The sequence below is a fragment of the Eleginops maclovinus genome, chromosome 18 (genome assembly GCF_036324505.1).
Source record: "Eleginops maclovinus isolate JMC-PN-2008 ecotype Puerto Natales chromosome 18, JC_Emac_rtc_rv5, whole genome shotgun sequence".
NCBI lineage: Eukaryota > Metazoa > Chordata > Actinopteri > Perciformes > Eleginopidae > Eleginops > Eleginops maclovinus.
In genome coordinates, this window is record NC_086366.1 from 21,752,890 (window position 1) to 21,767,977 (window position 15,088).

The window sequence follows — 15,088 nt, forward strand, 5'->3', positions numbered from 1 at the left end:
ACATTTTTATCGGCTGCCGAATTATACACGGAGCGGACAAATTTCCCGAAGGGAATGCATGGCCGGTTGCCTCTCAAGTTTGCTCAGCTTCTTTTTATATCTTAAGATCCGTACATAGGGGGATACAGACTCCAGTGGTTTCCTACTCTCCAAAACTGTTGTTTTGTGGTAAAAATGTGTGTAAAATAAAGTAAAACATTCTTAAGATCTAAAGAGTGTTTTGTAAAATGTGGCTTGAAACTGGATAAAAAGGAAATATGATATTGCTAATGCATAAAGGGGAACACACTATTAAAACGCATCCAAATGAAACAGCCTTTACCCTTTATAAAAAACACAGATTCCTCTTGGTTCAAACATTAATGGAAACATGTGGGAAGATAAAGCATAAAAAAACACTTTGCGCATTTATTTCTTGAGGCAGAGGAAAAGGAGCTAAAAACTGCAACAAAAAAATAAATAAACAGCTTTTCAGTACTGGACAGATTAGTACTATTGTTTTCAATAATATAATTACATATTTTAACAACATCTATTACAAAAGTCTAGTCATTTTCAAACGTCACACTTTCAAGTTGGTCTAGTATCAAATCTGGCAACAGGTATTATTTGGCCTAGAATCAGATCTGTGTGAAGTACTTAGATACTTTAATTAGCAGAGGCTAGTGAAATGTGAAGTTAAAATCACAGCCTTTGCTTTGTGATCACATAGTTCTAGTAGTCACATGAAAACGAAAAAATAATGTGTCGTCAAATAAACTATAAAGCGACAAAAACCCTCTTCAGACAAGTTTTAAACATATTTTTTAATTTACATTTTATACTTTTGCAAAAACAACTCTTTTTAATAACAGGACTGCAAAGCCAGAACACTAGCAAAGATTCAGAACACCATAAACTCTAAAATACAGAGTGGTCTTGTCAGATTTGAACAGCCAACTGTGGAATATGATCCAGTTAAAACACTCAACACCACGAACGTCACTTCTCCCTAAACAATGTGCACGTTGCATTACTATCCGGGATGTTTTGTACAGTTTGAATACAGTATCAAAGACACAAAATACAACATCTGTCTCAAAGCAGGTTGTAATCAAGTAGCCTAACAGTATAAAGAATATGCAACATAGTATGAGTGTATATACTGTATATTTATGTATATATACACACTGCAGACGGTCACAAAGTGAAGAAGGCCCCCCGTACTCCCAAACTAAGCTGTTCTATTCACATTTAACAAGATTATCTAAAGATGCCATGAAACAGCAACCATAATACAAAAGTCACCAAAAATATATGCCATTATGAAGAGCTACCATATTTTTTTTCTTATATTTTCCTACTTTTAAATAAGGACTGGAAAACGTATACAACATCAAGTGTACATTGACAAGGCATGTCCTGTATATAATCGAGATATCTTAAAACATTGCACATAAAAAGGGATAAAAAGAAGAGGGCATGCTGAACAACATATCAAAGCTACGCTGGATGAAGAGTCATCTAGAAATAAGGCCTTGACAGAACCAATGAAAACATGCTCTCCACTTCACAGAACGATATGAACATGCAACTTTAAAAACAAACAGAAAGGAGCTGTTTGATGTCAAAGCTTTGTTCCAAGTTTCACAGATCGAAAGGGGTCCTTGCCTATTTGATACTCCTTCAGTCACATTTGATTTGAAACAAAATACATTCTTTTTAATCTATATATATATATATATCTTTTAAACGACACCTGTCCATTTATTGCACACCATCGGTTCACGAAAATATTTTGGGCACTTTTGCGTATCAACACACAGCAGCATTTCATTATAAAAAAGTTGTTTGAATACAGACACTTTGAACACAACAGATGAAAAGCATGACGTACAAATGGAGAATAGAAAACTTTTTTTTTTTATGTTGATATTGTGCAACTAGAGTTAATAGGTCCATTTACTAAGGCTAGCCTCTTAAATGCACAACATCATACAGTGTTTTAAGGGGCGAAAACAGCAGGACCCCTTTTTGCTAATAGCATGGACCACTTAGAATGATTATCTCTCTTTTAATATGTGCAATTACTGATTGCCATGGCAAATCCCCAATGAGATCGAGAACATTTGGTCCTGTAGGAAAAAAAAGTGATTTGTACCCAGATAAAAAGGGCAAATGGCACAACCTTTTGACTGATAGGATGCTCTTATTAAGACAGCTCTCAGTGACTTTAAATGATCAGGACAGGGTTATATTGATGCCCTCATCACAGCAATAATCATCTTTACATTTTACAATCAACCCTGTGTTACAAGGTCTTACATCCTGCTGTGGTAATTCTTAATGTCGGCTGTTGTTCTACTTTCAAGGGGCGACAAAAAATAAACGACATACCCAGTCACAGTAAGTAGCATTCAACTCATGGATTATAACCATGAGTATCATTATCTTCTCCAAATACAGTCACAACAATGTCCAAGTAGACAATTACAACCATGTTTGCACGACACAGATAACAGGAGTTGGAAATTTGACCAAAAGCAATAAAAAAACAAACATTGAGATTAGTAATGTCAACTGCCGAACTGTGCTTTCTGTGTAAGGTGAAGGATACACAATATATTCATCATTTATAATGATTCAACTCACAGTATTTGCATTCAATCACTTGCATTGCTTTTAAAGCAATATTATCACATACCAACAACTTGTAATCTGTTCTGACTTTAAACTGGCCATCACAGATAGCAATCTTAATCTGTTTGCATCACTTCCTGCTCCCTTGCTGCACACACAGTTTTTATTTTTAGTCATTTAACAATGTCGTTTTCTGCCTTTGTGGCAACCTAGGTAAAAAGGTGGTTTATCCACTGAAAAAAAGTCACGCAATGATTGAGAAGAAAAATAAACGTGTTGTACCAAAGTGAAACATCACAACAGCCATGCAATATCATAAAATATCTGCAGTGTACCTGTTGGTATATCGACCAGATTTTGAAAGCCATGTGAGATATCAATATTTAGAACACAAATGGGCTTTAAAAATAAAAAAACAAAGACAAGCAGGCCTCAGTTCAAATCCATAAAATGCTACATTACCATAAGCCTTAAGGGGAATATAACATTGTTATTGTGAAACCTTGTCATTCCAAATTTGAATCTTCTATTGATTTATTTGGTTAGATTTATATATATATTAAAAAAAAAGGTTACGTGTTTTAGTTTTTTGGAGATGCAAGGTTTGATTTAACAACAGTGTTCAATAATAATACAAAAATAACTTATGTCAGAAGCGATATACTGCACACATGTTAAGGGAATACTCAATATAATCTCAAATTAAAAATTAAATAAAAGTACTGCGTTCATATCGATAAAAGGAAATGCACACACACACACACACACCTGACATATCATATTTCACGACACCCAACATTCAAACACAGCATTCAAATAGTAAACTACAGTACAAGCTATTGCAATATACATAATATTGATCTTAAACAGTTTGCCTACAGCGACGGCACCGAAGGAATAACCAAAACAAACAATGAATTACAATGCTTTTTATTGTATTTAGCTCAGTTTGCAAAGACTTGATTTGTCACTGTTGGCAAAGTCAAGACTTCTCCTTCTTCTACACGTTGCTTCGTTAAAATGGATCTCTCAGGCACTTTCCAAAAAGGCTTGGATTCAACAGACCTCGATTGGCTAAGACAGAAACGACTTTAGCTAGTGCTGCATTCACGTCATATGGGAAAAAACAACCCTCCTACAAAATGACTAAAAAAATACTGCTTCCACTTGAAAAATACAAGAGATTTGGTGGTGGGACAATTTTTTTGATCCAAAGAAATGTCACCAAAGAGGAAATTGCTGCAGTCAAGCTCGGGGGGGGGGGGGAATAATTCAAACAAAGAAAACAATCATTTAATTTGCTGGATTTGGTGTAAAACAAAAGTAAAATAAGTGCATCTGTAGATAAACATCATCAAGGCAACTGAAGTCTCCGGAAAACTTCAATCGTGGGGACCTGAAGGCCTCACATGATGAGGTTTCAACATGTCTGAGTTCTCCCTTTGAGCCGCCGTGGCACTTCAACAGATATTCCCATATGACATGACTGCAGAGTAAGACATGGTGGGCAAGTAGGAGGCTAGAATCACTCTATGGTAATTGAAGCCAGCTCCTTGGCCTGGGCATGCTGCTCTTCTTCAAACACCTCAGGGGAACTGCCTCCTCCACTGCTGTCCATCTTGGTCTCCTCTGTCATGGCGCCTGTCTCGTCGGCGTCCATCTTCAGGGAGGATGGGGCTTCCAGGGGGTCCAGGGGCTCGGGTGAAAGGAAGCCGGAGGAACTCTCGCAATTCTGGGTAGAGGAGGAGACCTGGGAGATGACGGGCATCTGTACTGAGGAGGAGGAGGAGGACGAGGCTGCAACGGTGGAGGTGCTTCCCGGGTACACAGGCTGATGTTCCGACTCCTCTAACTCATACTGAACTCCCAGTGCCTCCTCCTCCTCCTGGACCTGGCTCAGGTAGTCGGGCACGAGGAAATCACTGCAGAGACCAAGAGAATGAGAGGAGTTCAATGTCCTTTCATTTCCTACATTTATCAACAAAAAATCTTTGTTAAATCTGTAGATTTTGACAACTAAAATGATGGTATATTAGTGCTACCATTTCACAAAGACACTGAATGTGCCTTAAGCTGCATTCACACGATACTCGATTTGCTCTTCGCGCACCACAAAGTTGGGAACAGAGCCTTGCTGTAAAAAGAGCCAGTTATGTTTCGTTTCTATGGTTACCTCCTGTGCAAGCTTGCGCGTCTTCATACAGCTATCATCTGATTGGTTGCACGTCGCATGGTCAGCCATAAACAAGGTCCAAGTTTAAATTGTTTGAACTTTGAGCGCAGTGCTCAGCAACAATTTGAAGAGTGTGCAATACTGAGGTTAGCCCTAACGGCAAAGTCAGTGCACAGCCGTTTTATTTTGTATCCTGTAGATGCAGCTTTAGGATGAGAAGAATGCAAGACTGATTTAATCATCATCTGATTTTGAGGAATTAGCTTTCGAAAAGATTAACATTCAGCATTTAAGAATAGATGTGATGTTCAATGTTTTCAAGGAAAATGTTAATAATAGGGAATAAAAAGGGATGGTTCCCCAAATTAAAACATTACAGTTCAAGTAACACATGAGGAAATTATGACGAAGCAAGTAGTCCATGTACTAATAAGTCAAGATTCTTTCCTTTTAAAATATGACAATCTGCTGCTTTTCATCCGTCTGAAATAATATATCCTTCGGGTTTGGACTATAGGTCACAAAAAATGTATTTATGTACAAGTTGCACTTTTGCTTATGTGTTAGTTTAGTGAAGAAGAACTGTTTTCCTTTTTATTCCATTCGGTTTCATCTACTCCCATTTTAGTAAGGGATTTCCTACATTTCCCAGAAGAACAGCCACAAAAAAAAGGTAGTCTTTTACTCAAAGATGTATGCATGAAGGAACGGAAATTTAGAACGTTTGTTTGAGTAAAAACTACATGATTCAAACTGAAGAACACACAGGGTCTTGTGGCTGCAGTATACAGTATTCTGGTATGTGGAGGCTACTGCTGTAACCAATACATTGTATCTGATGGATTTTTCCCTTTATAACTCAATTTTAGGGCAACATTTTTTTCCAAATGTATGCTTAGATTTTACACAGCTGATTTATGGCGACTAATAAACTAATCTTGTAGTCCTGGCACAAAGTAAGACAGGAAACTCAAGATCTCAAAGATATTGTTGTGTTTTTTCATGCGGAAATGATTTCATCACCTCCATTGGAGTTCCCAACATGTACGGCTTGTATCAAGCACAGAAGGAATAAGAGCTCAGTATCCAGTATAAATAGTTAAGGTGGAGTCGAACTGTCTTCGCAAAGCATCAGCTGAATCTGACAAACTGCTTTGCAACTCAGAGTAGTTAACATATCTTTTTATGTGCAGACTGAGGATGGGAGTTAGGAGTCTTACTGTAATGCCAGAGAATTTTCCACACTGTTATGATCTCAGGCGTAGACCTTCTACTATAAAACCCTTGTGGAGTCAATGGCCCGTTTGAGTCCTGCCGACCTGTGAGGGCTTGAGTTGATTAAGAAGTGGAAAAGTCTGGGAAATAAAAACACTCTTCTTTATAAAGACACTGTATTCTGACTTTCATGAGGCAGGCTGAGCTGCTGATAAAAACAAACAACCCACTCTATTTCATTAAAGCCCTGGTAAAAAATAAACATGTGTTTTAGGTCTGTCACACTGCACAAAAGAACGTTATTAAACCACCCAGGCACATTATAATAATACATTGCCAATTGTAAATTTTGTTTCGCAAAACTGTGAAAAAACAAGAACTTTTTATACTGAAGGCCCTAAAAAAATACACAGCCCCGGGTGACGGTTGATTACAATACACATATTTACGATATTTCATAATAACCATTTGTTTATTTTTAATACGGTGGCCTGCGGTGATTTCTCCCGGTACGCCCGGGCAAATTTGCATTGTAAGTGAGTGTTGTAACTGAGATTGAGCGGTGGAACCACTGATGCTATAAATACTGCTTTTTATATAGTCTTAGGGGAGGCCTAAGTGATGACTCTATGATTTCAGGCCAGCCCAAAAAATTCCTAAAAACAAAACTGTAATTCTGCAATTAAATACAAAAGCCTCCTCACATGAAACATTATAATAAATGATATACTTATTATTGTCTACTTGATAATTACTCAATCACCTTTACAACGCATTTGTCAGTAAACGGAGCCAAGTGTAACTTGAGGTATTTGCTATCTCCGTATCAAATCAAAGGAATAGTTCAATATTTTGGAAAATGGCCTTATTCACTTTCAATTTGAGAGTTAAAAAAGGAGACCAAAAGCACCCTCATGTCTGTAGCTTAGCTTAAGCGTAAGAACTGGAAATAGGGAAAAGGCTTTCTTGGAAAAGGTCACACAATCCATCTACTCTTACCTTTAAAGCTCACTTATCAACATTGTTTACCTTGTTTGTTTAATCTGCACAGAAGCTGAAGTGTAGAAGTGCATTTTTCTTTTATAACAGCTTCCTTGTCTGGTTGAATAACTTTTTGTAGTCTCCTGAAAAATGGTCCCAAACGGCAAATGCTCTAACAGCCCATTGAAATGCAGTTAGTGTACATACTTACATAACATATACAAGAGTGTTATAGTTATTGTCATGTAACTATTGGGATGAAAATGTATAATTTTCCCGAAATGCAAATGGATTCCTCAAAATAAGTTCAATTCTCAATAAATACCGTCAAGTACTTCAGGTACCGTCAGGTACTCTTGATCTGAGCATTCAAATCAATTGCAATCATGTCGGAAACAATGCTACACAACAGAAGACTAGAGGGGAAACGATTAAATGGACCTAAGGTATGAGAGTCTAAACTTGAGTAATTTTCTGATCCAGGTGAGATCTGAGTAAATGATGAGGGTCAGTGCCCTCGGACTCCTCACCTGCTCTGGAAGTAGTTTGCTAGTTCAGATGCCTCATGGTTCAGACTCCTCAGGTGTACAATTAAATTGCCAGAGTTGGTGAACATGGCCCCACACGTTTTGCACTCGTAAATCCGCGGCTTGCGGATTATGTGTCGGGAGACCCTCATGTGGTGCTTATATTCCCCGAAGGACGTGAATGTGGCGCTACATATCTGGCACCGGAAACAGCGTTTACCTTCGTGCTTCAGCCGATGCATCTTTAGGGAGTAGGCCCGTGTGAACTTTTTCCCACAGCGGTCACACTGGAAAGGCTTAATGCCTGGGGGGGGGGAGAAGAAAACAACAGAGTTCAGCTGTTCTGTGCATAAGCGTCACACGTGTTGATATCAGTGTGTGGGTGAGGTTAACAAGAGGGGTGAATGACATTGTACTACAAAGCCTGCCTTAACAGTTTTTCAAATCACTATTTCCCAGAGTTATTGGGAAGAATGAGTACTTCTGTTATCCCCTCAACCGCAGAACTCCTACTCTACAACTTGAAAACTTTGCAGAAACATAGATTTGTGTTTTATTTTGATGTGGACTTTAAACTATCAGGCCTCCTAACAGGTTTCCCTTTCACAAGATGATTTCAATTCAATACTCCACAAATCAATGTCTTTTAATTTGCTTATAGTCAGCAAATTGATAAGTGCTTTTAATGTAAAGGGTTGGATTCCAACTGATTCTATAAAGGTATGCATCTTCTTTATACCATATGAAGTACGGTTATATTTTTTCAAATTGAAATACTGACATGCTTTGTGATTCATTCATCAAAATTGTCGTTTGTATTATATTTTTCCCCAAAAATCCCTCAAATGAAGAGGCTTAAACTCATCAGTACATTATCGCGCACATGGCTCAATAATTCAAAGAAATATCAACAGCAAGCGTTAAATAAATGCATTTGGAAATCAACCAATCGTTTATTTTCTAGTCAGAATCTAGCAAGTTACCATCTGTTGAAAGCTAATATATGGGTTATTTAGGTTTTCTTTTTCGACAAATATTAACCTACAGTGTCATTGGTACACCAAATAATTACCAAAATATAACATTATTTTTTGCATTACTTTTTTTTGCCGGGTTGCTGTTATATTGAATTTATTGACATAACATACATGTGAAATCGGTGGATGAATACTTGTTCAGACGTTGCTTATGACCCATGGTGTTTCTAACTTAAACTTATACAAATATTTCTAAAGCTGCCCAAGATCAAAAATCTTGAAGTTCTCTTTTACCCCGTCTCACATACCGGAGTGTATGAGCATATGCTGCTTCAGGTTTTGGATGCGTGTGAATCTGACGCCGCAGGTTGGACATTGGAAGGGCCTGTCGGGGCCGTTGGTGCCTGACCTGGCAGAGGGGCTGATGTAAAGGTGGTAGGGATACTGAATACCCTCTAACCTAAAACACAAAGAGAGGAAACATCAAAATGCTATTCAGTAGAACATTTCTCAGATCTTTTACTTAAGTCCTGCATTGAAATTGTAACTTAAAAGGGGACATATTATGAGAACTCTCTTTTTTTGTAGTTGTAAACATACATTTGGGTTTCTAGGATGCCTAACAACCCACTAACTGTGAAATAAGACATCCTAGTCAGAGTTTTGAGGAATGCTTTTTTCCGAAAACATGGGTTCCTTTGTCACATAATGCCCTCGACAGAGTCTCTTCACCCATGGCTTGAGAACCAGCAAAGGTGCCAGGAGCCAATCAGATCAGACTTGTTTTAAAGAGACATGCACCAAAACGTAGAATTTTTGACAGAGGGTGAATACAGCTATATTCAGGAGGAAAATATATTTTCTTTTTCCAACATTCAATTTTTTAAAAACACATTCAAGTAGAACCCAAAACATAATCATAAACCTTAAAATGAGCATAATATGTCCCCTTTAGGTAAAAGTACAAAAGTATTAGCATTTATATAAAGTAGATAAAGATGCTTATTCAGATTTGTCTGACTCATAGCTGTAAACACATTATTAACCCACACTAATAGTTTGGTGCAGGATTAAGACTTAAAACCCAGACAAGAGTTAGCATTTTACCACTTCCTGTCCCCTCGCCTTTAGCTTAGCGTGGTGACGTGAAGCTATGTGACGATGATGTAGGTTGTTTATAGCATGTTAGCTTTTGACTTCGGACGATAGTACTAACGCTTACAATTTTTTTTTTTAAAGCGGTGTTTATATGTGAAGATTATCCTGTTAAACAAAATGTGTCATACATTTGTGTTTGCTACAGATCTTATTTACTGCAATGTTCCAAAATCTAATGAAAAAATAACTGTTTGTTTTCGAGGGAGCTCTTTTGATGCTAACTTCTGGGTCGGCCTATAAAAGTATGTCCTCACTGCACACTCTATTAGTGTTGCTGTGGTGTAAATGCCTAACAAGCCGCCCAGATGTGTGAACAGATTAGACCCATAAAATATGGCCAGCTGCAGTATACAAGGCAACTGCGTCCCTAGTGCACCTGTCGGGGAGAATAATCAGCCACACTGTTGCGTTGTTGTGGCTTTAGGGAGTGTCAGACCACCATAGTGATGGTAGTATAATGCGTCAGATTTGTTTGACGATCAAATAGCTTCCCATTAAATGCATCGCTCATGTTTGTGGCTTGAGGCTTTTGGAAAAAGCAGCCAGCATTCTTTATATTAAAATACATCACGTCTTTGACATTTCAACATGACAATTAAAAGTATTATCCAAACAGGTGTGTCTCAGACAACCAGTTGTGAGTTCTACGTCTATATATCCTTTACTGCTTATGACTTGCCTTGCTGCAAGTTGGAACAAATCACAATACCTTTCATCATCTTCTGCGTGTCCTCCAGGGTTAGAGGTTCCCTGCATTGACGGCAAGCCTTCAGACACTCCCTCATCCATCGACCCTGAGGAGAGGAAGAAAGGAGTGACTCATAAAGTAGCAGGTCTACTGACTACAGGATAAGGTCTAGAGCATGTCGGATGGGGTTAGTTTAGGTTCCAATTAACTGTGCTATTCAACAGTTTACGAAAAAAATTGCAAGTCTTTCCAGTTCCTTTTTTATTTATGGAAGGGCAAAAAGGTTTTTCATACAGCATTTGGGCCACAAGACAATAAAGCGTTCCACTGAGAGGAATACAACAAAACTGACTAGTTGATGAGGCATGCTCAGGACAGAGAAACAAAGCAACGACATTGTTCTTGATTTGCAAGTTGGAACTTGTGAGCCTCTGTATTATTTGTAAAGGTAAAATGAATGTTATTTATTTCTAACATAACCCTTGGAGGGTTTGGATGCTTGCTATATAACAGTATACTTGGACAAGCGACAGTGTTTACACAGACTTTTTCAAGTTCATATTTCTAACAAAGCTTTTGCAGAACATTCACATGCACCAAAACTTTACAACACACTACAAGAAAGAAAGAAAAATAATAGGGCCTCTTTAATATAAAATCTCTCAATCATGATTGGGTAGTTTTCGTGGTAGCCCACAAAATCAGATAATAACACCCCTTTGGAGGTTACTAATGTAGATATTAAGTTAGTCGGACATGTTAACAATTATAGCTCATAAACATAGACAAACAGTGCCGAAGTTATAATATTGCTCTTGTGGTTTTGGAGAGGCCTAAAAAGACACTACAAACTCCTAATATATAAAAAGGAGAACAACACAAATCCAAAGATTGTATAATGCTGCTAAAAAAACGTATTAGGGATTTGATTAGGGAGGTCAATTAATAAATGCTGTGGATATTTCAGATAGGGAGAACAGACCTACCTATAGAGGAAGACTGTGGACTGATGAGGAGCTCCTCCTGGACCTGTTCACTTCCTGGCACCGTCTGCTGGTCACTCAGCGAGCTCTGAGAGGCACTGACGGGCTGCGAAGACGCTTCTTGGACCTCTTCATCACTGAGCCGCTCCACTTTCACCCTAACATCTACATCCTCTGTTGGCACTGGTGACGACACCGCCTTGGAGCTCTCGCACGTGAGGAAGTCGCTGAGCCGCCGGCCAACCACCACCCCTGACGTCTCCGGGGTGCCCTGCTCTAAACAACGAGGGCTCTCGGGGAGCTTTGATTTGTCTGAGTGGAACCTGCGATCGATACCGAAGGGGAAAGTCCATGGGAAGGCCAGAGAGGACTCCACAGGCTGGGCCGTGTTGTCGGAGAATGACGGGGAAGGGTTGGGGATCTGAGGGGAGTTGTTGACCATCTGGGTAGTGCATTTGAGCGGACTCTCAGGCGATGCCATTGTCACAAAGCTTTTACGTTTCCGTCGCGATTCGCGGCATATAGGAACGTTTCTCTCCATCACACTGCAGTCGGACGAAACAGGTGACACGCTGCCGTCCAGTGGCGTGAGCGCACAGTTCGATGAGGCGCTCTCCGGTGCAGATTCGTGCGGTTTATCTGCCAAAATGTTGTTATTGTTGCTGTTGTTACCCGGCGTCCACAGAATGCTAGACTTCATGAACTCCGAACATGTGCTTGCAACAGCGAACATCTGCATGTAACTGGCAGCTGCCAAGACGTCGATGATATTCTCTGTGCTAATTGAGAGCGTAGACGTGTATGCATATTCCAACAGAGGAGCGAAGCCACTGACGGTCACGTGATGAAGATCCAAAACAAACTTGTCCTCCTCCTCTGGCTGGCCCACCAGTTTCGAGCGGAAGAATTCACTGCAACAGACAAGCACCACTTTGTGGGCCAGGAAGAGCTTGTCTTGGACCCGAATGGTGACATCACATAAGTGACCTTGGTTGCGTAGAGCATTGAGTTTCTCCAGCATCTCCTGGCTGTGGGAGGTGGAGCTGTGGGTGAAAGTCTTCACCCCCATGTTGGGAGCCAGTTTATGACAGCGTACAGGAAATACGTCCTGGAGAGACATGGGAGAGAAACAAAAGAAAACTTTAAAAAAATCTCAGGAGAACTATTCTCATAGGAAAACAAAACATTCATAAAAAATGACGTTGTATTAAGCTTTGTGTAGTCATTTTCATGATTAATCTTTTTACATATGCATATATATGCAAGCAATAGGATATCTTGTGAATACCTAACTAAACAGATTAAACCTGTTGCGCTCTAAGAACCAAGTGTCAAATGACATATCACAAGGGACTCTCACTAAACTCTAGCATTAGAAATCAATACAGAGAAAATGACTTGTTAAATCCCCCACTACACAACACCACCACCATGGTAAAGATAGGATGAATTAAAGCCAAGCACATTGTGGAAGGCAGTGGGAATCAGTAGAGAAAAATACTAAGGTTCTCTCTGAGGGAAAGGCAAGGGGGGGTGAAAGCAGGGTAGGGAGCACGGAGGACAAAATGCCAAGTTATGTAACAACAATCAAAGCAGATGCGCAGCGGTGCGAGCCAGACCCATGTGGAGGCCAGTGCACTACAGGATGCTCAGCAGCTGTCTGCGAGACATGTGGATTCTCTGAGGCATGAGATTTTCCATCAAACAAAAGCTCAAGTGAAGGGGCTCTCGCAGGGAGAGCGCACTCCTCTTTACACACACACACACAGACCACAGGAAAATACTGTTGGGCTATGTTGGCCCAGTAAAGGCAAAGTGAATTACAGACCAGGGCTGCGGAGGTGCAACAGGAGAGTAGATAGCCTGAACCAGCAAACTGGGCTTGGATAAAAAAGTGTTATTTATATTGGGGGTTTCTAGAGGATAACATATCTCCTCTAGGAGGATTATTTAGCTCTATGATCTCTATTAAGTTCTTCACGACCAGAAAGAATATGGAGTATGTGAGCAATGATTCATACAAATACAACATGATTAAAAAAAAGAATGAATTACATTTTTAAAAGAGGATAAATAACATTATTCTATAAAAAGGGAATAAATAGTTGCAGTGTAAAGTAAAAATTAATAATTTAGCTTTATCATTGACTCGACAATAGCCGTTATACCTCGGGCCTATGCCTCGTACCTAGTTAAAGACAATTCTAAATCTTAAAAGGAAATGCTGAGGCTGACATATAACCTTATACCAAATGAATATATTGACTATTTCGATATTTAATTCCTTTAGGAAATTAAGAACCATTTTTTAACTTCTCCAAATAAGGATCTGTTGATGGTTATTGTTTCACTTGAACACTCACTTACATTGAACGAATTTGCCTTGTTTTGTTTCATTATAAAACTAAACGACATTTTAAAAAGGCATGACGGGCATTTCATATTAGTTATAAAAATGTTATATACGTACATCAACATATTGATTAATAACGACATAAGTCAGCAACAACAACAGTTTACCAACTACTCTAATTTCATACACAAATATTCATGATGGTGAAAGAGCAGAGGAGGCGTATCCTTCAACCTGGTACTTTTACTCTGTTTACATCAAGCACGTAAGCAAGAGACCCCAAGCACTGGGCTGAAACAAACTGCCGAGGGCTGCACACAAACGGCAGAAAGATTGTTTCATGTATTTATGTAAGGCATGGGGTTAAGTGACTTGTGCTGCCGTACAAACACGTTTGCAACAACAATCACAGTTTAGCAAACACTAGCTAAGTGTCAAATTGTTAAGTCAAGTCACCCAGAAGATGAAAAGTGCGTCCGACTGTAACTGTCAAATAAAAGACAGATCCCTACGCCAAATATTTTAGCTTCAAAAGTATTAACTTAATATAGGAAATACAACTGTTTCTTTTCAATTCATTGATAAACAGACACAAACCATTACTATACACAAAACACAAACGTTTGAAAAGGTGGAATAAATAAGAAGTCCATCAAACAATCTTTTATTTTGAAGGCGAATTAGCTACATTTCCGGTTGGACCGTGAATAACCCTCGACACCTCTCAACATTAGCTAACAACTCTTAGCTACGAAGCTATCCTAGCCGACAAATACAGTACTATTATTTAGTGACTTTGACCTTATTAATGTGTACACAACAAAGTACGCGTATTTAAGTATACACAGCAGGGTTACAGTTATCCAACAGACAACACGAAGGGGGTTTACCTTCTGGGATGAGGCCCGTGGTATCTGCTGGGCCTCGGGATGCAAAAGCTCAGCTGACAAAAAGCAGCGATGGTGGGAGACAGCGGTGCGCCCTGCCGCTTCGCTCCGGTCACTCACATTCCCTGCGCTTCTCAGGCAGTTGTCAGCCTGCCAGCCTCCGAACTTACATCTGAATTAACGGTCACACGAATTAACATGACAACAGGTTAAAGTTAAAAGTTTTGGAGGTGCTGTTATCATTCCTTTGTGCTCCCCTGTCTTTTCTGCGCTCTATTTGTATCCCCACAATGCAACGCGCATCTCTCACGGTACTCTACAGTAACAGGAAGTCTCAGATTCAGCAGCATGTACAACACAACTCAGGCACTGCTCAGAAATGTTATAAAAATCACACTTCTGGTAATCTGATCATCACATGCTCATATCAGGCACACGATGTTCCAAATGTATTCAGATTTGTTTTGAATTTAATTTTAATGGGTGTGTGTATTGGATATTTTAATATTTGTGTCACGTTTACATTC

The 15,088-nt window shown here is 39.2% G+C and overlaps 1 protein-coding gene across 2 annotated transcripts; it reads right to left on the minus strand.

Moving 5' to 3' along the window:
* Positions 1-376: 376 nt before the first annotated feature.
* Positions 377-14,862, minus strand: zbtb44 (zinc finger and BTB domain containing 44). Of its 2 annotated transcripts, XR_010167918.1 has the most exons (7): positions 14,565-14,862; positions 11,325-12,429; positions 10,360-10,444; positions 8,801-8,952; positions 7,519-7,819; positions 6,013-7,160; positions 4,416-4,541 (listed from the first exon to the last, which is right to left on the minus strand). XR_010167918.1 is itself a non-coding variant. In XM_063907161.1 (6 exons), exons 2-6 carry the CDS (start codon positions 12,388-12,390, stop codon positions 4,145-4,147), a joined length of 2,001 nt encoding a protein of 666 aa, XP_063763231.1. In that variant the 5' UTR covers positions 12,391-12,429; positions 14,565-14,862; the 3' UTR covers positions 377-4,144. The 2 variants fall into 2 exon arrangements, 1 of the variants encoding a protein (XP_063763231.1); XM_063907161.1 differs by lacking the exon at positions 6,013-7,160 and having other exon boundaries at positions 377-4,541.
* Between the last annotated feature and the right edge of the window lie 226 nt (positions 14,863-15,088).

Bases quoted from the DNA above. Each gene is read 5' to 3' on its own strand.
- zbtb44 (XM_063907161.1), bottom strand. From the start codon at position 12,390: ATGGGGGTGAAGACTTTCACCCACAGCTCCACCTCCCACAGCCAGGAG. The intron at 10,445-11,324 runs GTAGGTCTGTTC...TCCTCTCCTCAG, and splicing joins TCCACAGTCTTCCTCTATAG to GGTCGATGGATGAGGGAGTG. The intron at 8,953-10,359 runs GTATTGTGATTT...TTTGTGTTTTAG, and splicing joins CACGCAGAAGATGATGAAAG to GTTAGAGGGTATTCAGTATC.